Below are 25,280 nucleotides of genomic sequence, written 5' to 3' on the forward strand. Positions count from 1 at the left end.
TAACCCCATGCATTTACCCTAGCTACTCCCTCTGACACTAAGGGGCAATTTAGCATGGCCAATCCACCCAACCCGCACATCTTTGGACTGTGGGAGGAAACTGGATCATTCGGAACAAACCCATGCAGACACGGGGAGAATGTGCAAACTCCATACAGACAGTGACCCAAGCCAAGAACTGAACCCAGGTCTCTGATGCTGTGCTATCCACTGTGCCTTTATTTAAATGGGGTTCAACTTGTGATAAATGTGGCCCTCTTGCATAATTTCTTCTATTTCTTCATTTTTACAGGATATGGGCATCACTGGCTAACATTTATTGTGCATCCCTAATTATCCTCCACTGCAGAGGGCGTTTGAAAGTCAACCACATTGCTGGGAGTCTGGAGTCACATGTAGGCCAGACAGGGTAAGGACGGCAGATTTCCTTCTCTAAGGGACACCTGTGAACCAGATGGGTTTTTAAAAATTAATAGTTTATTTATTAGTGTTACAAGTAGGCTTACATTAACAAGGCAATGAAGGTACTGTGAAAATCCCATAGTTGCCACACTCCAGTGCTTGTTCGGGTACACTTTTGCAACAATTGACAATGGTTCCATGGTCACCATTAGACTTTAATTCCAGATTTTTACTGAATCCAAACTGCACCATCTGCCACAGTGGGATTTAAACCCAGATCATTAACCTGGGTCTCAGGATTCTAGCCTAGGGACAATGCCACTGTGCCACTGCCTCTCCCTCAGGTATGAAAGGCAGACTCGGAGAATCCATGTTCCTTTCCAGCCACCATTTTAAAAACTGCCTCTCATTTTGTCTGAGGTGTGTTTCAGGTTCCTCGCCACAGCCTGAAATTGCTGGATCGATGATCGGGAATAGATTTCGAGTCAGTTAGTTGGTCCTTCAAGTCCATTCAATGAGATGACGGCCAATCGGCGAGCTAACTCCACATTTTCATCTTTTCCCCATCTCCATCAGTACACCTGAGTAACAAAAACCTATCAATGTCAGATTTAAAATTTAAAGTTGATGGAGCATCAATTACTGTTTGGAGAGGTGAGTTCCAAACTTCTTGCATTCTTTGCGCGCAGCAGAGATGCCTAATTTCACTCCTTAAGACCTGGATCAAAGAACTCTTCAAAGTCCCAAATTCCTCAGCCACTGATCTCCTTAATATCTTGACCTCCAAACGAATCTTTTTTTTTAACTCATTCGTGGGACATGGGCATTGTTGGATGGCCAACATTTATTGCCCATCCCTCGTTGCCTTTGGAGGACAGTTGAGAGTCAACTACATTGTTTTGGATCTAGAGTCACTTGTAGGCAGATTTCCTTCCTTAAAGGTCATCAGTGAACCAGATGGGTTTTTCTGGCAATCAACAATTGTTCACGGTGGCACAGTGGTTAGCACTGCTGCCTCACAGCGCCAAGGACCTGGGTTCGATTCCCGACTTGGGTCACTGTCTGTATGGAGTTTGCATGTTCTCCCTCTGTCTGCGTGGGTTTCCTCTGGATGCTTCAGTTTCCTCCCACAGTCCAAAAGACGTGCTGATTAGGTGCATTAGCCATGCTAAATTCTCCCCCATTGTACGTGAACAGGTACTGGAATGTGGCGACTAGAGGAGTTTCACAGTAGCTTCATTGCAGTGTGAATGCAAGCCTACTTGTGACTAATAAACAAATGTTTCATAGTCATCAGTAGATTCTTAATTCCAGATATATTTTAATGAATTCAAATTCCACCACCTGCTGTGGAGGGATTTGAACGCAGGTCCCCAGAACATTAGCTGAGTTTCTGGATTAATAGTCTAGCGATATCTAAATTTCAGGGAGTAGATTATGTAATATCTCCTTGTAGCTTTAACCTTCTTGATGTCTGGGTATCATTCTGGCAAACCTACCCTGCACTTCCTACAACACCACTTGGAAATGGCCCACCCATGTCGACAATACTTTATGTCTGTTCCTAAGCAGAAGGCAATGGTATGCTAGATGGGTTCTTGGTTTCTTCAAACTTAAGCTGTCTCGTTCCCTCGCCTCACATGCAAGCAACAACAACTCATATTTATGTTGAATAATACAATGTGGAAAGAGATCATTCAGCTTATGGTGTCCATGTCAGCTCTTTGAATAAGTTCTCCAATTAGTCCCGCTCACCATCTCTCTCTTACAGTCCTGGAAATTTCTCCTCTTACATCAACTCCCCTTTGGAAGTTCAATTGAATCTGTTCCCATTGGCTGGCCAGACAACACATTCCAGATCATAACATCTCCATATCATACTTCCATTACCCTTTATGTCCTTTGCCTAACTAAAACCCATCACTCTCAGTTTTGAAGGACAGGACCCTCCGTTGTCAGTGGGAATGGAGAATTTGGCACTGAGCCAAAATTCCATTCATTGCAGCGGGACTGGAGAATTCTAGCCGAAATCATTGTGTTAAAATAGGTGAGTGGGGCTTAACTGGACAGCTCTACCAAAGGGCAAGTACAGGAATGATGGACTGAATGGCCTCTTTCAGTGCCTTATTAGTCCATGATTCCACAAAATCAGCAAGTTTGATGAGATTGAATTTTTGGCCTTGCATTGGCATCACCGGTGATTTGAACCATTGGAATGCGAAGGTCAAAAGATGACTTGTCTGCAGGAGCCAAAAAACAAAGGAAGAGTTCCAGACATAAGTATAACCTTTATCTTCAAATCATCTACTATCTAAAGAGATGAGAATATCTCCTATCACAGAATCTTAGATTCCCTTCAGTGCAGAAGGAGGCCATTTGGCCAATTGAGTTTGCACCAACTCTTGGACAGAGCATTGACTTTCTGGTGTTAATGTCCCTTTGCTGTGGACTCACCCATGTGTGGGAACAATTTTGCCCTGTCCACTCAAAACAAGTCCGTTGGTCTGGTAAATCTCTCTGCCTCCTCATAATTCCCATCTGACACAAATACTGAAGCTCTGTTTAAGCCACTCTGGGATGGCACAATGGTACAGTGGTTAGCACTGCTGCCTCACAGTGCCAGAGACCTGGGTTTGGTTCCCGGCTTGGGTCACTGTCTGTGCGGAGCCTGCACATTCTCCCCATGTCTGTGTGTGTTTCCTCCGGGTGCTCCAGTTTCCTCCCACAGTCTGAAGGACGTGTTGGTTAGGTACGTTGATCCGAACAGATGCCGGAGTGTGGCAACTAGGGGAATTTCACAGTAACTTCATTGCAGTGTTAATGTAAGCCTTACTTGTGACTAATAAATTAACTTTAAATATAGGACGTATTATTAAATGTACATGTTCTGTGAGCAGATACCTAACACCTCAAGTTGGAATGAGGGAGGAAAGAGATTTGAGAATAGAAATATATAAATTGCCTTGTCTTTGGCACTCTTTCAGTGTTTAAATATTCTTTTTGTGATTATAGAGATGGGTGCAGTGAAAATTATTTCAGTTGTGGTCTAATCAAGTTTCTACATAAAGCTGACATTAGTTCCCAGCTAATCCTCTTACAATCAGCCCCAAAGTTTTACATTCTTTGTGGCTTTATCAATCTGTATTGCTGCTCTAGGCAATTTATGTAGCTGTATTGTCAAATCTCTGTTTTCCCTTAATCAAACATGAGATCACGCAATTTATATATTTAATCATATAAGAGAATCAGAGAATCCTGACAGTGCAGAAAGAGGCCATTCAGCCCTCCAAGTCTGCACCAATCATGCTGCCCGACTTAACTAAAACCTCTTATCCTTCTGGGGACCATATCCCTGTATTCCCATCCTATTCATGCATTTGTCCAGACACCCCTTAAAACTCACTATCATATCTGCTTCCACTACCTCCCCCGGCAACGAATTCCAAGCATTCATCATCCTCTGCCTCGTACATCTCCTTTAAACCTTGCCCCTCGCATCTTAAACCTGTGCCCCCCTAGTAATTGACTTTTCCACCCTGGGTCTGCAGTAGCTAGGCTCTCTTCCACTGCCCTATCCGTGTAATCCCGCACATTTTACCATGGCTAATCCATCCAACCTACACAACTAAGGGGCAATTCAGCATGGCCGATTCCCCCAACCTGCACGTCTTTGGATTGTGGAAGGAAACCAGAGCACCCGGCTTTGGGGTGGCACTGTGGCACAGTGGTTAGCACTGCTGCCTCACAGCTCAAAGGACCTGGGTTCGATTCCCAGCTTGGATCACTGTCGGTGTGGAGTTTGTACATTCTCCCCATGTCTGCGTGGGTTTCCTCCAGGTGCACCGGTTGCCTCCCACACTCCAAAGATGCGCAGGTTAGGTGTATTGACCATGGTAAATTGCCTCTTAGTGTCCCGAGGTGCATGGGCTAGAGGAGTTAGCGGGGTAAATATGGGAGGTTACGGGGTTAGGGTCTAGGTGGGATCATTGTTGGTGCAGACTCGATGGGCTGAATGGCCTCCTTCTGCACTGTAGGATTTCTATGATTCACCCAGAGAAAACCCATGTGGACACGGGGAGAATGTGCAAACTCCACGCAGACAGTTACCCAAGGCTGGAATTGAACCCGGGTCCCTGGAGCTGCGAGGCAGTAGTGCTAACCAATATTTATTTTTTTTAAAAAAGCTACCAGGAAAAAACTCTATCGTATTAGATTCTTCTTTACAGATGTAAAACTTCTTTTTTTGAGAGGTATCGCTGTCAAAGGGGTGGGGGGACACAGTTGTGCCTGAAACATGTGGAATCCCTGCCAACACACATCACTTACTGCGCTGAAGCAAAGGCTTGTACCAGTGGATGCTTGCAATCCCTCTATATGTAGATTTACTTTGTAGATTTTCAACAACAACCCCTGAAAACCATCAATCGACTACGCTGCCCCTTTGAGACAACAAGGTATTTTCACAGAAAGGTTATTTCAGAAGCCAGAACCAAAAAAAAGACAATTTCTCCGGCAACATCCTAATGAGCTCAGTGAACTCGCACTGATGGATTTCTGAAGGCTGACTGACTGACAATTTTCTCCTCATCATTCTTCTTACTCATCGTCTATTCATTAAGAAGTGAAACACTGCAATGCAACGTGATTTCCCCGTAGCACTGCGAGCTGGGAAACAGGAGCCGACTTTGTGAATAGGGGAGAGAAGGTTAGAGGAAGAGACACGTTGGCATTTCCACTGGACGTATTTTAAGATTTTCATTAGCAAGTTTGAAAAGAACGTGGGAACTAAAAACGCAGGTTGTTATGGCCCCTGTAACCCTGCGCTCCTGAATGGAAATGGCAACGTCAGTCTCTCACCAATCAGCCAGTGGAATTCACTCCTTCATGTGACAGGTGGATGATGTGCAATCTAGCATTATGGGCGACACGGTGGCACAGTGCTTAGCACTGCTGCCTTGCAGCTGCAGGGACCCGGGTTCAATTCCCGGCTTGGGTCATTGACTGTGTAGAGTCTGCATGTTCTCCCCATGTCTGCGTGAGTTTCTTCCCACAGTCCGAAAGATCATAAGATTATAGAATCCTTACAGTGCAGAAGGAGGCCATTCAGCCCATCAAGCCTGCACCGACCACAAACCCACCCAGCCCAATACCTCGCGCATTTGCCCTGCTAGTCACCCTGACACTAAGGAGCAATTTAGCATGGCCAATCAACCTAACCTGTCCATCATTGGGCTATAGGAGGAAACCACAGCACCCAGAGGAAACCCAAGCAGACTCGGGGAGAACGTGCAAAATCCACACGGACAGTGATTCAAGCCAGGAATCAAACCCAGGTCCCTGGCAGCAATGCTAGCCACTGTGCCCGCCCTAGTTAGGTGTATTGGTCACGTGTATCTGAATAGATGCTGGAGTGTGGCGATGAGGAAATTTTCACAGTAACTTCATTGCAGTGTTAATGGAAGCCTACTTGTGACATTAATAAGTAAACTTCTGAAAAGGTGTGCAGGTTAGATGGATTGGCCATGCCAAATTGTCCTTAGTGTTCAAAGATGTATAGATTAGGGGAATTGGTGGGGTCATAGGGTTAGGGTCTGGGTGGGATTTTCTGTCAGAGTCAGTGAAGACTCGATGGGCCGAAAGGCCCCCTTCTGCACTGTAGAATGACTTGTTGGCCATGGAAGGCATGTTCAATGCAGTTCAAGGGGCTGTGCTATTACTCCCCAAGTGTGCTTGTCAAAATATGCTAAAGAAAACTAATGTAAATTTGATAACTGACCCCTCAGTTATGGAAACGAGTCTTCCCTGTCCACTAGGCCCCTTATAATTTAGTACACCTCCTCCAACCAACCCGGTCTTTCCACATTGCTGCAATTTTCCAGCCCTGGCAACATTCTTGTAAATGTCCTCTGCACTCTCTCCAGAGTAATTATGTCCTTCCTGCAATTTGGTGAGCAGAACTGTACACAAGGTTCCAGCTAACCAAATTTTATACAGTTCCAGTATTATATCCCTACTCTTGTATTCTATAACTCGCTCAATAAAGGAAAACATTCTGCATGCCTTCTTTACCACCTATTCTGCTACTTTTAGGGGTCTGTGGACATGCACTCCAAGGTCTCCCACTTCCTGTCCATATCATCCCACTTATTGCATATATCCTTGCTTTGTTTGCGTTCTCCAAATGCATTACCTCAGACTTCTAAAGATTGAACTCCATTTTCACTCCTTTGCCCACGCACCCAAACCACTAATGTAGTCGATAGCTGTCCTCTTCATTATCCCTACATGGCCAAATGCAAATGTCCTAATCATGCCACCCGCATTTAAGTCCAAATCATTAATATATGCAGTAAACAGCAAGGGCCTTAACACTGAGCCCCATGGAAAAACTGCTTTTCATTCTCTAAAACATCTGATCATTACCCTTTGCTTTCTGCCATGGAGCCAATTTTGGATCCAATCTGTCATATTCTTCTGTATCCCTTTGTGTTTTGCTCTTTTGACCAGTCTGCCATATGGGACCTTGTCAAATTCCTTACTGAAATCCACATAGACCACATCCATTGCACTACCCTCATCAATTCTCATTTCAGATCAGTTAGTAAGATACGACTTTTCCTTAACAAAGTCAAGCTGACTATCCCTGATCAATCCATCCCTCTTTAACTGACAGTTCAGCCTGCCTCTCAGAATTGATTCAAATAGCTTTCCCACCACCAGAATCAAACTATAATTATTTGACCAATCCCCCGCACCTTTCTTAAACAATGATTTATTATTGTCATGCGTATTAACATACAGTGAAAAGTACTGTTTCTTGCACACTATACAGACAAAGCATACTGTTCGTACAGAAGGAAAGGAGAGATTGCAGAATGTAGTGTTACAGTCATAGCTAGGGTGTAGAGAAAGATCAACTTCATATAAGGTAGGTCCATTCAAAAATCTGGGAAGAAGCTGTTCTTGAGCCAGTTGGTATGTGTCCTCAGACTTCTGTATCTTTTCCCCGATGGAAAAAGGTGGAAGAGAGAATGTCCAGGGTGCACGGGGTCCCTAATTAATCTGGCTGCTTTGGCAAGGCAGCAGTAAGTGTAGACAGTGTCAATGGATGGGAGGCTGGTTTGACTGATGGACCGGGCTTCATTCACAACCCTTTGTGGTTTCTTGCGGTCTTGGACAGAGCAGGAGCCCATACCAAGCTGGGATAATACGACCAGAAATTTCTCTACTCACGTTGACATGTTTGCCAGACACACAGTGATTTGGAGCTGACTGCTCTGTCACACTCTGTCCTTCGATCAGGAGATTCAGTGTCCCTTCAGAATGACGCCAGTATTTTAGCAATCGAACATTGATAAAGACCGACGGGCTGCGGGAAAGGAAGATCAGCGCATTGAACAATAAATCCAGGTAAAGGCTACGTGCTGGGCATTGGACTTTATGAGAAAAGTGGAAGTCCGTCAATCTTGTCAATTCTCTTTACTCTCTCAGATACTCCTCTGCAATCAGCCCTTAGATAAATGGACATTAAGTTCTGGGAAGTAGCCATTAGTTCTGGAAATAACTCACAAGGGTAATTTGCCGCTCACATCCCTTTTAAGAGTGCTGACATTTCTGGAGCCATTATCAACTTTGCTTTTAAATAAAAGTGTTCAACTAGCCAACCTTAATCAAAACTAATTAAATCACTATTATGCATTTAACTGGCCTTTGGAAATTCAGCGGTAAGTGTGAGCTTGAGGATAACTCTCAGCGGTCAATATTCAGAATATACTGCAAGGATTTTTTTTTAAGTGGTTTAATACATTGCTGCACTGCTTGCCTTGCCAAGACAAAGCATGGTACTTTTGATCCCGCATGAGTTATTACTGTGGAAAGAATGACTGGAAGCAATTCTTCACATCAAAGGACTCGCCAACCCAAAAAGATGTTGAGACTGGTGGAAAAATGTGAATTCCAAAGCCTAGGTTAAACGGTATTTTGATAGGTGAGGATATTAAGGTTCACAGAACCAAGGTGGGTAGTCGGTGTTAAGATACAGATTAGCCACAGTCGAAAGGAATGAACAGGTTTGAGTGACTGAATGCAACCCCGTCAAACTGGAGACCTGTGATCAGCGGTGTGCTTCAGGGAGCAGTGCTGGGTCCACTGTTATTTGTCATTTATATTAAGGATGAGAATTTAGGAGGGATGTTTACTAAGCTTACAAATGACACCAAGATTGGTGGCATAGTGGACAGTGAAGAAGGTTATCTAGAATCACAAAGGGATCTTGATCAATTGGGCCAGTGGGCTGATGAATGGCAAATGGAATTTAATTTAGATAAATGCGAGGTGATGCATTTTGGTAGATCGAACCAGGGCAGGACTTGCTCAGTTAATGGCAGGGCACTGGGGAAAGTTATAGAACAAAGAGATCTAGGGGTACAGGTTCATAGCTCCGTGAAAGTGGAGTCATTGATGGACAGAGTGGTGAAGAAGGCATTCAGCATGCTTGGTTTCATTAGTCAGCACATTGAATACAGGAGTTGGGACATCTTGTTGAAACTGTACAAGAAATTAGTAAGGCCACACTTGGAATATTGTGTACAGTTCTGGTCATCCTATTACAGAAAGGATAGTATTAAACTAGAAAGAGCGCAGAAGAAATTTACTAGGATGCTACCGAGACTTGACGGTTTGATTTATTAGGAGAGGCTGGATAAACTGGGACCCTTTTCCCTTGGTGCGTAGGAGGCTTGGGGTGAGCTTATAAAGGTCTATAAAATAATGAGGGGCATAGATCAGCAAGATAGTCAACATCTTTTCCCAAAGGTAGGGGAGTCTAAAACTGGAGGGCATAGATTTAAGGTGAGAGGGGAAAGACACAAAAGTGTCCAAAGAGGCAATTTTTTCACACAGAAGGTGGTGAGTGTTTGGTACAAGCTGCCACAGGTAACAGTAATAATAGTACAGATGGGCGCAATTTTGTCTTTTGAAAAGCATTTAGACAGTTACATGGGTAAGACGGGTATGGAGGGATATGGGCCAAACACAAGCAATTGGGAGTAGCTTAATGGTTAAAAAAAAAAATGGGCAGCATGGACAAGTTGGGCCAAAGGGCCTGTTTCCATGCTGTAAACCTCTATGACTCTATTTTTAGGTGCAAGTCAGACTCAAAAAATAAAAGACCTGTTCTGTTAGACAGTGAAAGGAAATATAGAATTCTAGAAGCTCTTGGGAAAGCAATGTAGAACCAAGTCAAAACAGACTGGGCCATAGAACTAGTGCGAACAACTCAGCCACGCAAAATAGTGGAGTTTGTAGTAGAGAACTAGATCATGGACTGGGTGTTGCTGGTTGGTTAAAAGGGAGTCCTTGAAACTAATGACACTCGGAGTGACATGGCCCAAGTGAGATGGGGCTCGTAGAGAGAGGGGGCTCGTAGAGAGAGGGGGCTCGTAGAGAGAGGGGGCTCGTAGAGAGAGGGGGCTCGTAGAGAGAGGGGGCGCGCAGAGAGAGGGGGCGCGTAGAGAGAGGGGGCGCGTAGAGAGAGGGTACCTTATCAGTTTTAGCTGGATTCAGCCACAAATGACACAACAGCCAAATCACCTGAGTAAGAAAGGAAGGAATCCTGTGCACCAGAGACTGAGTTGTAAAGGCTGTGAGATTGCACAAGGTGCCACATTTGTGCGGGGAGTCTAGCAGGTACGCTGGTGATTGCACCGAGACATCTCTTTGTTGCGTTGACTTTATAAAGCGAAATTTAACATTTTATTTGAAGTATCACGTGCCAGTTAAATGTGAACCAATGCGTAACTTGCATTGGTTCTGACTTGTGTCAAAGTAAAAGCTACGAAAAGTGGAAATCTTGTAGGTAATTTCTTCATTTGGTGGTCATACAATAAACCTGCTTATTTTGGTTTCAGCTTTCTCCCTGGCCATTGTAACAAGGTGAATTATGTAAAATTCAACATGGAAACCATCGCTCAGGCAATGAAAATAATCATATTTGTTGCAGCCAATTCTATAGACCTGAAAGGGGTCATTTTGATTTAGTGCGTTACTATGAAGCAGGTGACAATGAAGCAGCTGCTTGTTTCACATCTTTCCCAATTTTGAAAGGAGGATAGCGTACTGTAATAAAAATAACTTTATAAGCAATTTTTTTCCCCAGTAAAATGTCAGGCCCTGAAATGTTACGAAAAACTAGCAATTATAATTTTTACAGTATAGTGCCATAGTGATAGCCACTGGCAGACCTAATCTATGTGAGAGTTTTTAAAAAGATCAATAAATGCACTTTAACATTAACATCAGAACTTGGGATACATTAAATGTTATATTTGAGACTCTTAATGTCTCCTTCAAGCACTATCTCTTGTGTACATAAATCAAATGGACTTTCGGTACCTATCCAGCACTTAAACAAGATACAATCTGGAATTGTAGACTTCTAAGGGATAGGAGGCCATTCAACCCAATCAAGAAAGATACAAAAGCCTAAGGTCATGTACCAACCGAGTCAAGAACAGCTTCTTCCCTGCTGCTGTCAGACTTTTGAATGGACTTATCTTGCATTAAGTTGATCTTTCTCTACACCCTAGAATGGTATGCTTTGTCTGTATAGCGCGCAAGAAACAATACTTTTCACTAATCTCTACTGGCCCTCTGCAAAGACCCGTTTGAACTCATTCAAACTTCATCCAAACGCCCCTTGAAAAAAGAAGACAAAGGGATGACCTGGTAGAGATATTAAAGATTGTGAAAATAGAGTAGGCAGAGAGAAAATGTTTCACCTTGGGGTACAGGAATCTAAAACCAGGGACCAAATAAATAGATACTAACAGATACAATAAGGAATTCAGCGAGTACTTATTTACCCCGAGAGTGCCGAGAATGTGGAACTTGTTGCCACAAGGAGTAATTGAGATAAATAGAAACATAGAAAATATGTTTTCCTATATCCAGGAGGAGGCCATTTGACCCTATGAGCCTGCTCTGCCATTCATTATGATCCCACCTTCCCCTCCTATCCTTTGATCCCCTTCGCCCCAAGAGATTTTTTTTTTAATTGATTTGCGGGACATGTTGTTGCTGGCTGTCCAGCATTTATTGTCCATCCCTAGTTGCCTGAGGGCAGCTGAGAGTCAACCACATTGCTGTGGCTCTGGAGTCACATGTAGGCCAGACTGGGTAAGGACGGCAGATTTCCTTCCCCAAAGGACATTAGTGAATTAGATGGTATCAGTAGATTCTTAATTCCAGATTCTCTTTCATTGAATTCAAATTCCACCATCTGCCGTGACGGGATTCGAACCCGGGTCCCTAGAACATTAGCTGAGTTCCTGGATTAGTAGACTAGCGACAACATCACTTGGCCATCGCCTGCCCATATCTAACTGCTACTTGAAAACATTCAATGTTTTGGTCTCAACTACTTTCTGTGGTAGTGAATTCCACAGGCTGCCTCTTGGGGTGAAGGAATTTCTCCTCATCTCTGAGATAAATGGTTTATCTTGTATCCTCAGACTGTGACCCCTGGTTCTGGATATCCCCACCATTGGGAACATCCTCCCTGCATCTACCCTGACTAGTCCTGTTAGAATTTTATAGATTCCTATGCAATTCCCCCCATCTTCCTCTAATCTCCAGCGAGAATAGTAGGTTATTTTTAAAACTTTATTTATTAGAGTCACAAGCAGGCTTACATTAACACTGCAATGAAGTTACTGTGAAAATCCCCGAGTCATCACACTCTGGCACCTGTTCGGGTACACTGAGAAAGAATTTACCATGGCCAATCCACCTAACCAGCACTTTTTTGGACTGTGGGAGGAAACCAGAGCACCCGGAGGAAACCCACACGGACACGGGGGAAATGTGCAAACTCCACACAGACAGTGACCCAAGCCAGGAATTGAACCCAGGTCCTTAATGCTGTGAGACAACAGTGTTAACCACTGTGCTATCCTTGGATAAACATACAAGGGAGAATAGAGCAGCATGATATTCTAATAGAATTAGATGAAGAAGTGTGAGAGGGGGTTCATGTGAATATGTAGGGGTTTGCTGAATATATTTAAGTCACGGGTAGATAGGTTTCTGATAGACAGGGGAATTAAGGGTTATGGGGAGAAAGCGGGAAAGTGGAACTGATACACTTCAGGTCAGCCATGATCTTACTGAATGGCGGGGCAGGCTTGAAGGGCTAGATGGCCTACTCCTGCTCCTATTTCTTATGTTCTTATGTGGAGCATAAAACCCAACATGGACTAGCTGAGCTGAATGGTCTCTTTCTGTGTAAATTCAATGTCATTAGGAGCAGAACTCGTGTTTTAATGTGTCTCTGGTTTTAAAAGTCTGTTTCTTCTCCATTTTTGCTCCTGTGAGGATTAAAACAGATTGACACACTATTAAAAAGAGGCCACTGCAAAACATACAGCACTGTGTACAATCACAGGAGGGCAGTGAGCCAAGTATTTGGTTTGACGCATAACCTTTGACCCAGTTAATAACCAGGACTTGTAGCAGATCGCAGAGTCTAAAACAACTCTACTTTTTTCTCCTCACACCACCAACATATTACACTTTTTTTTGGGAAGAGTTAACAAAGTTACACTCAGCTGTTCCCAAATGATGTTCTCAGCATCTTGAATAACTCCCACCATTACTGAGTCACCTCAACCCTCCAGCGCACCCCCCGCCGCCCCCTCTCAACACAACAGTAACCTTTCTGATGCTCACATCCATCAGTGGATCCTGTGTCATTTTCCTGTCATTACTTAGGCGACGGGAATCTGCCCGGGAAGACGGATGCGCTGACATGCTTGATAACCGCACACTGTTTAAATAGCAAGCAGGGACCAGATTCTAGAGCGGGAAGAGAGGGGCAGCTTCATAACGGACGCCCATGTCAAGCCATCAATTACTGCATTGTCATCTTAATGACTGGGGGGAGCAGCACAGGAGAGGGTGACAATGTGTACATTCATCTTCTGGAATGTAGGCAAGGTGCAACTGTACTGCCAACCACCACCAACACCCCACCACCCCCCCCAACTCCCTCCACGACCTCCCACTCACAAACCCCCCTGCAAACTCAATCTCTTGACAGCTCAGCAATGGGCATGCTCAGACAGTACGTTCTGACACTGAGAATGTTAACTATCTGTCAGTCCTTCCTCCTTAAAAGGCACCTTGACTACAGCTTGTCGGTCTGGACAGAGACGCACATTTTTCTTGCTCCTTGCTGTGACATGCTGAAAGACTACGCTTTATTATGTGACTGCGGAATCTGGGCGGCGAAAAGACAAGTCTGTAATTAGGTGCACGACTGTCGAACACAGCGATGGCTTCCTCCTCTGGTTGTCCCCAGCGATTCTCTGCTTTGCTGAACAGAAGTGAGGCAGCACAGTGGCACTGTAGTTAGCGCTGCTGCCTCTCAGCGCCAGGGACCCAGGTTCGATTCCCGGCTTGGATCACCGTCTGTGTGGAGTTTGCACATTCTCCCCGTGTCTGCGTGAGTTTCCTCGGGGTGCTCAGGTTTCCCCTCACAGACCAAAGATGCACACGTTAGGCGGATTGACCGTGCTAAATTGCCCCTTAATGTTCCAAGATGTGCGTGTTAGGTGGATTGGCCATGCTAAGTTGCCCGTTAGTCTCCCAAGATGTGCAGGTTAGGTGGATTGGCCATGGTAAATTGCCCCTTAGTGTCAGGGAACCGGCGGGCTAAATACATGGGGATAGGGTTTGGGTGGGATTGTGGTCAGTGCAGGCTCATTTGGTCAAATGATCTCCTTCGGCACTGTAGGGATTCTATGATTTGAATTACTTTTCACAATATTTTCTTGCTCATTCCCCAATTGAAATATGTTCCCCTCATTTGCACTGTCCACCCCCGGTCTGGTTCCATACACAATGGCCAGGGTATTTTGGATGAAGGGATTTCCCATCCAAGGATTGGGTTGGGAACGCATGCCCTGCCATCACTGCCCACCCCACAGCCACGTCACGCACGCTCCAGTGAGGATTCGTTGTCTACAGCCAGGAATTCCCCCCCTCCCTCGGAAAGAAATCCTGTCTATTCTAGATGCATTGCACACATCGTACAGGTACAATCTGACGCTCTGCTCTCGATCCAATGAGCGCCAGCGAGCTGCTTCCTCAACCTGCAGAAGCCATCAAATTCAAATGATTCAAGAACAACCTCTTGTCTTCATTCTGAAACTGAAAACAGTCTGCTCCCTCTCAATGTGGATAACCTAGTTTTGGAAACACATCTCATCTTCAGCTATCTGGAAAGTTGCAGTTCTAGAAACTTGAATACAGAAATCTAAGACGACACCACAGTGCAGTACAATACCCTCCACACTGACTGGGTAAGGATAGCAAGTCTCCTTCCCTGAAGGACATTAGTGAATTAGATGGTCATCAGTAGATTCTTAATTCCAGATTTTTTTTATTGAATTCAAATTCCACCATCTGCCGTGACGGGATTCGAACCCGGGTCCCTAGAACATTAGCCGAGTTCCTGGATTAGTAGTCTAGCAACAACATCACTTGGCCATCGCCTGCTCATATCTAACTGCTACTTGAAAACATTCAATGTTTTGGTCTCAACTACTTTCTGTGGTAGTGAATTCCACAGGCTGCCTCTTGGGGTGAAGAAATTTCTCCTCATCTCTGAGATAAATGGTTTATCTTGTATCCTCAGACTGTGACCCCTGGGTTCTGGATACCTCCACCATTTAGTTGCATTGAAACTAAAAGAGAAACCATGATGCAACAAAAGGCACAAGATCGTTCAAAGTAGATCTTTTGGTCCAACCAGGAATGAGCTAAATTTGGGAATGCAAGATTACATTCAGTATAAAAGAAAGACTTGTACTTACGGAGAACTCTTCATAATGATAGAATCCCTACAGTGCAGAAGGAGGCTATTCGGCCCATCGAGCCTGCACCAACAACTATCCCACCCAGGCTCTATCCCCATAACCCCCAACACTAAAGGTCAATTCAGTATGGCCAATCTACCTAACCTGCTCATCTTAGGACTGTAGGAGGAAACCCAAACAGGCAATGTGCAAACTCCACACAGACGGTGACCCAAGGCCAGAATGGAACCCAGGTCCCTGCTGCTGTGAGGCAGCAGTGTTAACCCTTGTGCCACCAAGCCGCCCAGGATACTGCAATGCATCTTACAGCCAGTGAAGTATAGTCTCTTTTGTGATGTAGGAAAAACAGCAGACAATTTTTGGGCAGATAGTAATGTGATAATGACCAGATAATTGTTTCTTTAACCCACATTGATTGAGGGATAAATATTAACTCGAACACCCAGGGGGAGATCTCCTGCTCTCCTTCAGAAAAATGCTGTGGGATCTTTTACACCCACCTTAGTGAGCGGATGGTGTCCCAATGTAATCTAATCCAAGAGGTTGTGCTTCCAACAGTGCAGCACTCCCACAGTACTGCAATAAAGACTCAGTCTCGATTTTTCAGCTCATGCCTCTGAGTTAGGGTCGAACCGTCTAACTGAGTGGGAAAGGCGCTACTCATTGGTTGGTATCTTACGATCTCGATCACGCGAGGCTTGTAAAATCTTGCCCAAGGCTAACACAGAATTCCATTCTCCGAGCCACACCTGCCGCAGAATTGCCTACGATCTATGATTGAGTTGGTAAAATTCTGGCAATTGAGGCAAAGCTCGGTACTTTTATGGAAGAGACTGTGGCTTCATGGTATTGTCACTGGATTAGTAATCCAGAGATCCAGGGTAATGCTCTCAGGGCCTGGGGTTCAAATCCCATCCTGGCAGATGATAAAATTAGATTTTATTAAAAATCTGGAATTAAGGATAGGATTTTCCAGCCTCACTCGCCCCGAAACCGGAAAATCCCACCAAGGGCAACAGACATTTCCATAGTCTGCCCATTGTCCTCTCTGATTCCCGTGGCAGGTGGGACGGTAAAATTCACCCCTAAATGCTCATAAATTTCCTCGGATGGTGACGCCTAACATGAAGGGACATAGCTTTAAATTAAGGGGTGGTAATTATAGGACGGATGTCAGAGGTAGGTTCTTTACTCAGAGGGTAGTAAGGGCGTGGAATGCCCTGCCTGCAGCAGTTGTGGACTCACCAACTTTAAGGGCGTTCAAATGGTCAGTGGATAGGCATATGGATAACATTGGAATAGTCTAGGTTAGAGGGTCATTAGATTGGTTCCACTGGTCGGCGCAACACCGAGGGCCGAAGGGCCTGTACTGCGCTGTAATGTTCTATGTAAAAGTCTAATGATGACCACTGTCAATTGCTGTAAAGAGCCATCTGCTTCACTAATGTCCTTTAGGGAAGGAAATAAGAACATAAGAAATAGGAGCAGGAGTAGGCCATCTGGCCCTTCGAGCCTGCCCCGCCATTCAATAAGATCATGGCTGATCTGTCGTGGCTCAGTTCCACCTTCCCGCCCTCTCCCCATAACCCTTAATCCCCTCTCTTATCAAAAACCCATCAACCCGCGTCTTAAAAATATTTAGCGAGGCAGCCTCCACCACTTCAACGGGCAGAGAATTCCAGAGATTCACCACCCTTTGAGTGAAGAAGTTCCTTCTCAACTCCGTTCTAAACCGCCCCCCCGTTTATCTTGAGGCTGTGCCCCCTAGTCCTACTGTCCTTTCTGAGCAGGAAGAGTCTCTCCACCTCTATCCTATCCATCCCATTCATCATCTTATACGTCTCAATGCGATCTTCCCTCATTCTTCTAAACTCTAACGAGTACAAGCCTAGTTTATTCAGCCTCTCCTCAAAGCTCAACCCCCTCAACTCCGGTATCAGCCTAGTAAACCTCCTCTGCACTCCCTCCAAGGCCAAAATATCGGCCTACATGTGACTCCAGAGCCATAGCAATGTGGTTGACTCTTAAATACCCTTTGGGGATGGGCAATAAATGCTGGCCCAGCCAGCGACACCCATGTCCGAGGAACGAATAAAAGAAGTATTTGGGGTAACTGGCCATTAAGAGAAAGGTAGAATCGGCAATTCTAGTGCAACAAGACTCATTTGTAGAATCGATTGCTCAGCTGGTGAAACAGGAACAAAGCTGATTATCGACTGGGTTTGTAGATAATTATTGCTCTTTCAGTCTGCTAAATGTTTGCCGTCCTGAAGTATTCCTCTTTATTGGTACCTGCCAGCAGATTTCAATAGGCTATAAATCAAATCTACATGACCAATCCCAAGAGGAGAACTAAACCCTGCTGAAGTATTTCAGGCAATTAAAAAAAAAAGGAGTATGTCACACAATGGGGGCCACGTTACAGACAGCTGTGGTGTAAATGTGGCTTTGTAAATTCAAAACCAAACCTACCTCAACCCAGTCAATCGAAACCGGAAAAGTAAAGAGTGGTGAGAATGTGGAACTTGCTACCACAGTGAATCGATGGGGCAAATCGTCTAGGTGCATTTGAGAGAAGGCTGGATAAATACATAGAACCTTTACAATGCAGGAGGAGGCCATCAACCCATTGAGTCTGCACTGAAAACAATCCCACCCAGGCTCTATTCCCATAATCCCACATATTTACCCTGCTAATCCCCGGACACTAGGATCAATCAGCCTAACCTACACACCTATCAGATTGTGGGAGGAAACCGGAGCACCTGGAGGAAACCCACGCAGACATAGGGAGAATGTGCAAACTCCAACAGACAGTGATCCGGAATCAAACCCAGGTCCCTGGTGCTGTGAGACAGCAGTGCTAACCACTGTGCCACTGAGCTGCTCTTAAAGGGAGAAAGGAATAAAAAGATGTGGTCATGGGGTGAAAGGAACTAGGGCAACAGGAGGCTCATGTGGAATATAAACACCAACATTGATGGTTGGGCCAAATAACTTGTTTCTGCGCAGTAGATCTGACAGAATCCTATATATGTAACACATGTGTCTCCTTATAAAATGCAGACATTTCCTAGTCCATGTTGCTTGGGAAAATAATTACCTTTATCCGATCAGTGATCAGACACAGACTTTTACACAGTCCAATCTGCCAACCAGTAGAACATTCATTCTGGACTCAGCAGATCAATATCGACTGTTATCTGAACCTATTTATCATGTTATCAGAACACTCCACATATGGAAGAAAGATAGTGAGACACAATTTCACAAATTAGGGTGGCACGGTAGCACAGTGGTTAGCACTGCTGCCTCACAGCGCCAGGGATCGATTCCCAGCCTGGGTCACTGCCTGTGTGGAGTCTGCATGCTCTCCCCGTGTCTGCCTGAGTTCCCTCCGGAGCTCCGGTTTCCTCCTACAGTCCAAAAGGCGTGCTGGTTAGGTACATTGGCCGTGGTAAATTCTCCCTCATTGTACCCGAACAGCTTCCAGAGTGTGGCGACTAGGGGATTTTCACAGTAACTTCACTGCAGTGTTAATGTAAGCCTATTTGTGACACTGATAAATAAACTTTAAAAATGGAGATGGATTTCAATATTTTCTTTGCAATTGGTGCGTGCCAATTTCTTTCACTTGTAGGTTTCCAGGGCCAGGACTCAAATACAATCCAGTGACCAACTTAAAGGAAATGACAATAAGGGTTCAGATTTTAAGACTTTTACTGTAACCAGTGGCCTAAAAGCAACAATGGCTAAACATCAGTTAGTAAGCAACTAATACTCAAAACCACCATCACTAAAAATAAGCCGATGTGATCATGATTATACCTGTGGGAAGTTGCTCTGCGCAAATTGGCAATTCCAACCTCACCACAGTGACTTCGCTTCAAAGGGAGTAATTGAATGCCAAGTATTTTGGGATGCCCTGAGAGTGTGAATGGTGCTACAGAAATGCAGGTCTTGCTGTTACAAAGACCGCCAATGCATCAAACAAAAGACAAAAGCGAAACATTGAGAGGAGAAGTCCAAGGAAGAGTGATATTAACACATTAAATATACCGGCCATTATATCAACGATGAATAAGGCAAAATATCCCTTGCATCAATTTATAAGCTTTGGGATATGGATCTTTCCCACAGCAGAAACAACCCAAAGCAACAGGTTCTTGGTCGAAAAATGGCTAGGGCAAAATAAAATTTTGAAACCAGATGTACAGTCAGCTGCATGACGTATCATGACTTGTAATGAATCAGTGTATTATACACTGCACTTATTAGATTACTACCACCGTACTAATCATTTAAAATGTGAACTAGTGCCACTGTAATTACTCAAAATGTCATTGTTTTCCCCTTTCGTGTTGAAGCCCCTTCCTTTGCCATTTCTAATCCTTGCCACATTACTGGAGTTTATCTTCATATAGGAAGAGTGCTTGAACAGGGTATGTGTTTATAAAAGAGCGAACCCGCCTCCCCCCCCCCCGCCGAAACACAGATGTTTACTTGAGTGATTTCGTCCCTATCGCCGCCCACAAGATTAATGGAGCATAAAATTGTAGTCACTCACGACTGCTACTTAATTAACCGGCTAATGGCTGTGGTCTCCGTGCACGACAGCGCTGATATTACACAGCTCCCTTCGAGAATTAGCATCAACACAGAGGGCGGAATTCTCCGGCCCTTCAGGCTAGTGGGATTTTCCAGTCCCACCGCAGCGAACGGAGCTTTGGCTGAGCACCAAATTCTCCAAGCTTGCTGGCAGCGTCAGTGGGCCGTGAATAGACAGAAAATCCAACCCCCCCCCCCCAAGTAGGGGGCTTCTTCTTAACCATCAGGACAAAGGGCCAATTGGATCAATATCTGGATGCAAAGACACTGATCTGAGTTTTGGGTAGAGGGGTGTTGGGACGCTGTAAATAGTTGCCAGGGACTGCTGTCCAACAAGGCCATAGAGTCAAAGGAGTTTACAGCAAGGAAACAGGCCCTTCGGCCCAATTAGTCCATGCTGTCCTTACTAAGGCCGGAGAAACTGACTGGTGTATGTGGGCGAGGATAACTATACACAAGACCAGAGATAAGAATTTATTTATTTGTCACAAATGGGCTTAGAGAGTCATAGAGGTTTACAGCATGGAAACGGGCCCTTCGGCCCAACTCGTCCATGACGCCCTTTCTTTTTTAAAACCCCTAAGCTAATCCCAATTGCCCGCATTTGGCCCATTTCCCTCTATACCCACCATACCCATGTGACTACCTAAATGCTTTTTAAAAGACAAAATTGTACTCACCTCTACTACTACCTCTGGCAGCTTGTTCCAGACACTCATCACCCTCTGTGTGAAAAAATTGCCCCTCTGGACACTTTTGTATCTCTCCCCTCTCACCTTAAACCTATGCCCTTTGGTTTTAGACTCCCCTACCTACCTTACATTACACTGCAAAAAAGTTACTGTGAAAATCCCCTATTCGCCACATTCCAGCGCCTGTTCGGGTACACTGAGGGAGAATTTAGCACGACCAATGAACTCAACCAGCCCAAGCAGACACGGGGAGAATGTGCAAACTCCACACAGACAGTGACCCAAGCTTCCGCTTTTGATTCGCGTGCCTCGCTGCGATTAGCCTGATGACATGTCTATCCTGGGAAAAAGACTTCCACCATCCATTCTATCCAGGCCTCTCATAATTTTGTTAACTTCTATCAGGTCACCCCTCAGCCTCCCACCTTGAAGTGAGAATAAAACCAAGTTTGTCCAATTTCACCTCATCGCTAATGCCCTCCAAACCAGGCAACATTCTGGTAAACTTCTCCAAAGCCTACACATCCTTCTGGTAGTGACCAGAACTGTAAGCAATATTCCAAATGGGGCCTAACTCAAGTTCTATACATCTGCAACATGACTTGCCAATTGTTATACTCTCTGCCCTGATTGATGAAGGCAAGCATGCCCTACACCTTCTTTACCACCTTATCTGCTTGTGTTGCCATGATCTGGGAAAAAAATACATAAAGGAATTGGCCGGGAGATAACATTCAAGGTTGGAGATTCACAGGCAATCCTAGATGATTGACAGCCCAATCCACCTGATCCAGGCTGACCTTAAACCTCAACGTAAGGACTCCAATCGGATCAGGAATCGGGCTGTCATCTCCATTTTTAATGCACTCCTTTCCACTCCCACCCAGCAATCAATAGACATTTCAAAGTTGGGAAGGGTACATTTTTGTTTGGGAAGAGTAGGAAGGGTTAGGGTACCAGATGGGTAGATGAAGTTGAGATAAGGATCAGCCATGATTGAACTAAATGGTGGAACAGACCAAGGAGCTAACTGCCTTTTCCTGTGTTCCCACTGTCTTCCCCCAACATCACTGCAAACTTTTAATTTCTGGAGTCAAAGATGTTTTAAGAACCCACCTTACATAAAAGAGGCAACCTGTTCTTGTATAACACAGCGGGTGAAATAAGCAAGTGCCTTACCTCATAGTCTGCCGGACCAGGAGTGCGAAAGCGTGGGTCTTTGAAACGAGGCTGCCTGGACACGATTAAAGCCATCTTGGGTGTGGACTTGAGAATGGGTTTGTACGCACCAGGTCCTGGAGAAACAATATTAAAGAAGGATTTGATGAATGGACTCTGGACTCACAATGGCATTTTCCCCATGGAGCTTGTCATGTACCAGACGCAAGAATGATCTCAAGAACTAAATGAATATCAATTTATATCAATCATTCCCAGTACTGTTTGTTTTGCAGAGAGGCACATTTGTGGTGAAGTGGTTTAGGGAAAGTTACAATCCTGGATTTCCTAAAATAAATTCCAACATTACTTTGTTTGTTCCAGCTGTATGACAGCCACGTACCATCAAGATTTCAGTTAAATTCTACATCATCTGCACACTTGGGAGGTGGTGGTGTAGCGGCATTGTTGCTGGACTGAAAATCTCAGAGACCCAGGATAATGCTCTGGGGAGCCGGGTTCGAATCCCACCATAGCAGATGGTGAAATTTGAATTCAATAAGAATCTGGAATTAAAAGTCTGATGATGACCGTGAAACCATTGTCAATTGGTGTAAAACCCCATCTGATTCACTCGTATCCTTCAAGGAAGAAAATCTGCTGTCCTTACCTGGTCTGGCCTACATGTGACACCAGAGCCATAGCAATGTGGTTGACTCTTAAATGCCATCAGCGATGGGCAATAGACGCTGACCCAGCCAGCGATAACCACATCCCATGAATAAAAAAAACTTACAAGAAGAAGCAAATGAAGGGGAGAATGTTATTAAGAGTCAAATTGGCTCCATAAGTTTGTTTCTGTAGTAACTTTTTCCTGAAACAATGGCATTCACAGAATCGCCCAGCACCGGAGGCCATTCAACCCCTTGTGTTTGGTCTAGCTCTTTGAAAGAGCTATCCAATTGGTCCTACTCACCCAGCCTCTTCTCCAGAGTCCTGTAGTGTTTTTCTTTTGCAGTGTTTATCTAATTCACTTCCCAAAGTTCCTATTGAATCTCCTTCAGGTGGCGTATTCTCAACTATAACAACTCACCTCCGATAAGAACAATTCTCCTCAGTTGTCCCCGATTTTTCTTTCCCCAGTTCCCTTGATTTGGTGACCCAACCCTCCTGCCAGTGGAAATAGTTACTTCTTCACTACATCAGCAAAACCCCATGATTTTTGAACACCCAAATCCCACCTTAACCTTCTCTCTCATTGACCAAGTTCCACAGAATTCCTTCAGGTTCTGAAGAAAGGTCATCAGTTTGAAAGAAGGTTATATCCTATTGGACATTGGCATCTCAAAGGTTCTTGTTGCATTGGACCAGAAAGAGTGATGCAATGCCAATGGTCACTCTACATCATGGGGCATTAACATTGACAAAGCAGAGGGATCAGCATTGAACAGCAGAGAAACAGGCCATTCAGCCCAAATGACCCTTTCCTAGGCCCTTAGACACTTCTTCAGCATTGATGATGATTTGCTTCTACTCCAGTCTGAAGGGTTCTGAAATGTCCAATGCACAATTGACAGACTCTGTCGTAAGTGGGGCAGGTGATGTTCATGGGGTTGGCTAGATGGGCAATTTGGAGGTTAGTTCACCGTTTCCAATGCTTTGACCTTAACTTGTATATCTTTCTGACAAAGTCTCTCGGCATCTTCCTAAATGAATTTCTCCACTTTGGTCGGAGCTCCAGTGATCTCTTTGGGGATGCTTTGAGGACTTCCCTAAGGCATTTCCTCCTGGAAGCACAGTCCATTGGCCCTAGTGGTTGACGGGATGAAAGGCTTTTCTGGGGTTAAGAAAAGGAATGTGCAATGGGTAACACTGTTTCTTTCACCTACCATGGATTTGCTACACATTGAAAATAATGGCTGGAATTTTCTGGCCATTCATGCCGGCGGGATTCTCCAGTCCCGCTGCAGCGAATGAAGATTTGGCTGAGCACCAAATTCTCTACCCTCGTTTGCAGCAGCAGCAGGGTGTGAATGGCCAGTAAGATTGCACCCCTTATCTGTGGTGCCACTCTTCAGTCAATGGGGGGAAGGGGGGGTCAAAGAATTGAGCAGAATCTTTGCAGTAATCTTTGATGTGGCAGAAAGCAAGAAAACTCCTCTGTGGTCACCACAATGAGATGCGTCTCCATTTTTGATATTGTCAAAAATGACATTGGTAAGGCCACACTTGGAATACTGTGTACGGTTCTAACCATCCTATTATAGAAAGGATATTATTAAACTAGTAAGTAGTTTCACAACACCAGGTTAAAGTCCAACAGTTTTATTTGGTAACACGAATTAAAGAGGTAGCAAGATAGCTATCTTGCTACCTCTTTAACTCGTGCCAACAAATAAACCTGTTGGACTTTCACCTGGTTTTATGAGACTACTTACTGTGCCCACCCCCTTCCAACGCCGGCAACTCCCCACCATTATTAAACTAGAAAGAGTGCAGAAAAGATTTACGAGGATACTACTAGGACTTGATGGTTTGGGTTTTTAGGAGAGGCTGGATAGACAGGGACTTTTTTCTCTGGAGCGTAGGAGGCTTAAGGGTGATGTTATAGAGGTCTATAAAATAATGAGGGGCACAGACCAGCTAGATAGGCAACATCTTTTCCCAAAGGTAGGGGAATCTAAAACAAGAAGGCATAGGTTTATGGTGAGAGAGTAGGGATATAAAAGGGTCCAGAGGGGCAATGTGTTTCACACAGAGGGTGGGTGAGTGTCTGGCACAAGCTGCCAGAGGTAGTAGTAAAGGTAGGTACAAATTTGTCTTTTAAAAAGCATTTAGAGAGTGCATGGGTAGAATGAGTATAGAGGGATATGGGCCAAACACAGGCAACCGGACTAGCCTAGTGGTTAAAAAAGGGGGCAGCATGGACAAGTTGGGCTGAAGGGCCTGTTTCCATGCTGTAAACCTCCATGACTCTATGACAATCAGACTCATCACCATTTTTGAATATTGCCACAATCACACCATCCCTGAGATCCCACCACCATGCGCTCCGTTTCCCAGATGAGGGAATTCTCTTCCTCAACCCCCCACTGTATATCCTTCCATTTCTTTCTCTATCATTGAGTATAGTCCAGTCTGAGATCAATATATTTGCTTATAAGGAATAAGGAAAGTGTGGGAAATTGGAGTTGCAGTAGAAAAGAAGGAATAATCTTATTGGATAGCAAACTGGAGGAGCCAGGTTGCATCTACTTATTATAATTTTGTGTTCCTTTCTCCCTCATCTTTATTCAGCCTCCTCTCAAATACATCAATCCTATTAGTTTCAATTACTCCCTGTAGTAGCACGTTCAATATTTTAGCACACAATGAGTGAAGAAGTTTCTCCAAGACTCCTCATTGGATTTATTGGTGCCTATCTTATATAAACAGTCATTTAGTAGTACAGAACTTGGATATGGTTGAAAAGAGAGTCATGTTATCATAGGACCCTATACTGCAGAAGGAGGCCAATCGGCCCATCGAGACTGTACCAGCCACA

General features: G+C 44.6%; 1 protein-coding gene across 1 annotated transcript in view; it reads right to left on the reverse strand.

The window, feature by feature from the left end:
- Nucleotides 1-25,280, reverse strand: part of stpg2 (sperm-tail PG-rich repeat containing 2) — a 327,666-nt gene that overhangs the window by 78,031 nt on the left and 224,355 nt on the right. The window contains exon 12 of the mRNA XM_080200232.1: nucleotides 21,758-21,873. Within this exon, the coding sequence (XP_080056358.1) occupies nucleotides 21,758-21,873 (116 nt within the window). The remainder of the gene's footprint in view (nucleotides 1-21,757; nucleotides 21,874-25,280) is intronic.

The sequence above is a fragment of the Carcharhinus amblyrhynchos genome, chromosome 1 (assembly GCF_965287045.1).
Source record: "Carcharhinus amblyrhynchos chromosome 1, sCarAmb.v2.hapA, whole genome shotgun sequence".
NCBI classification, from domain to species: domain Eukaryota; kingdom Metazoa; phylum Chordata; class Chondrichthyes; order Carcharhiniformes; family Carcharhinidae; genus Carcharhinus; species Carcharhinus amblyrhynchos.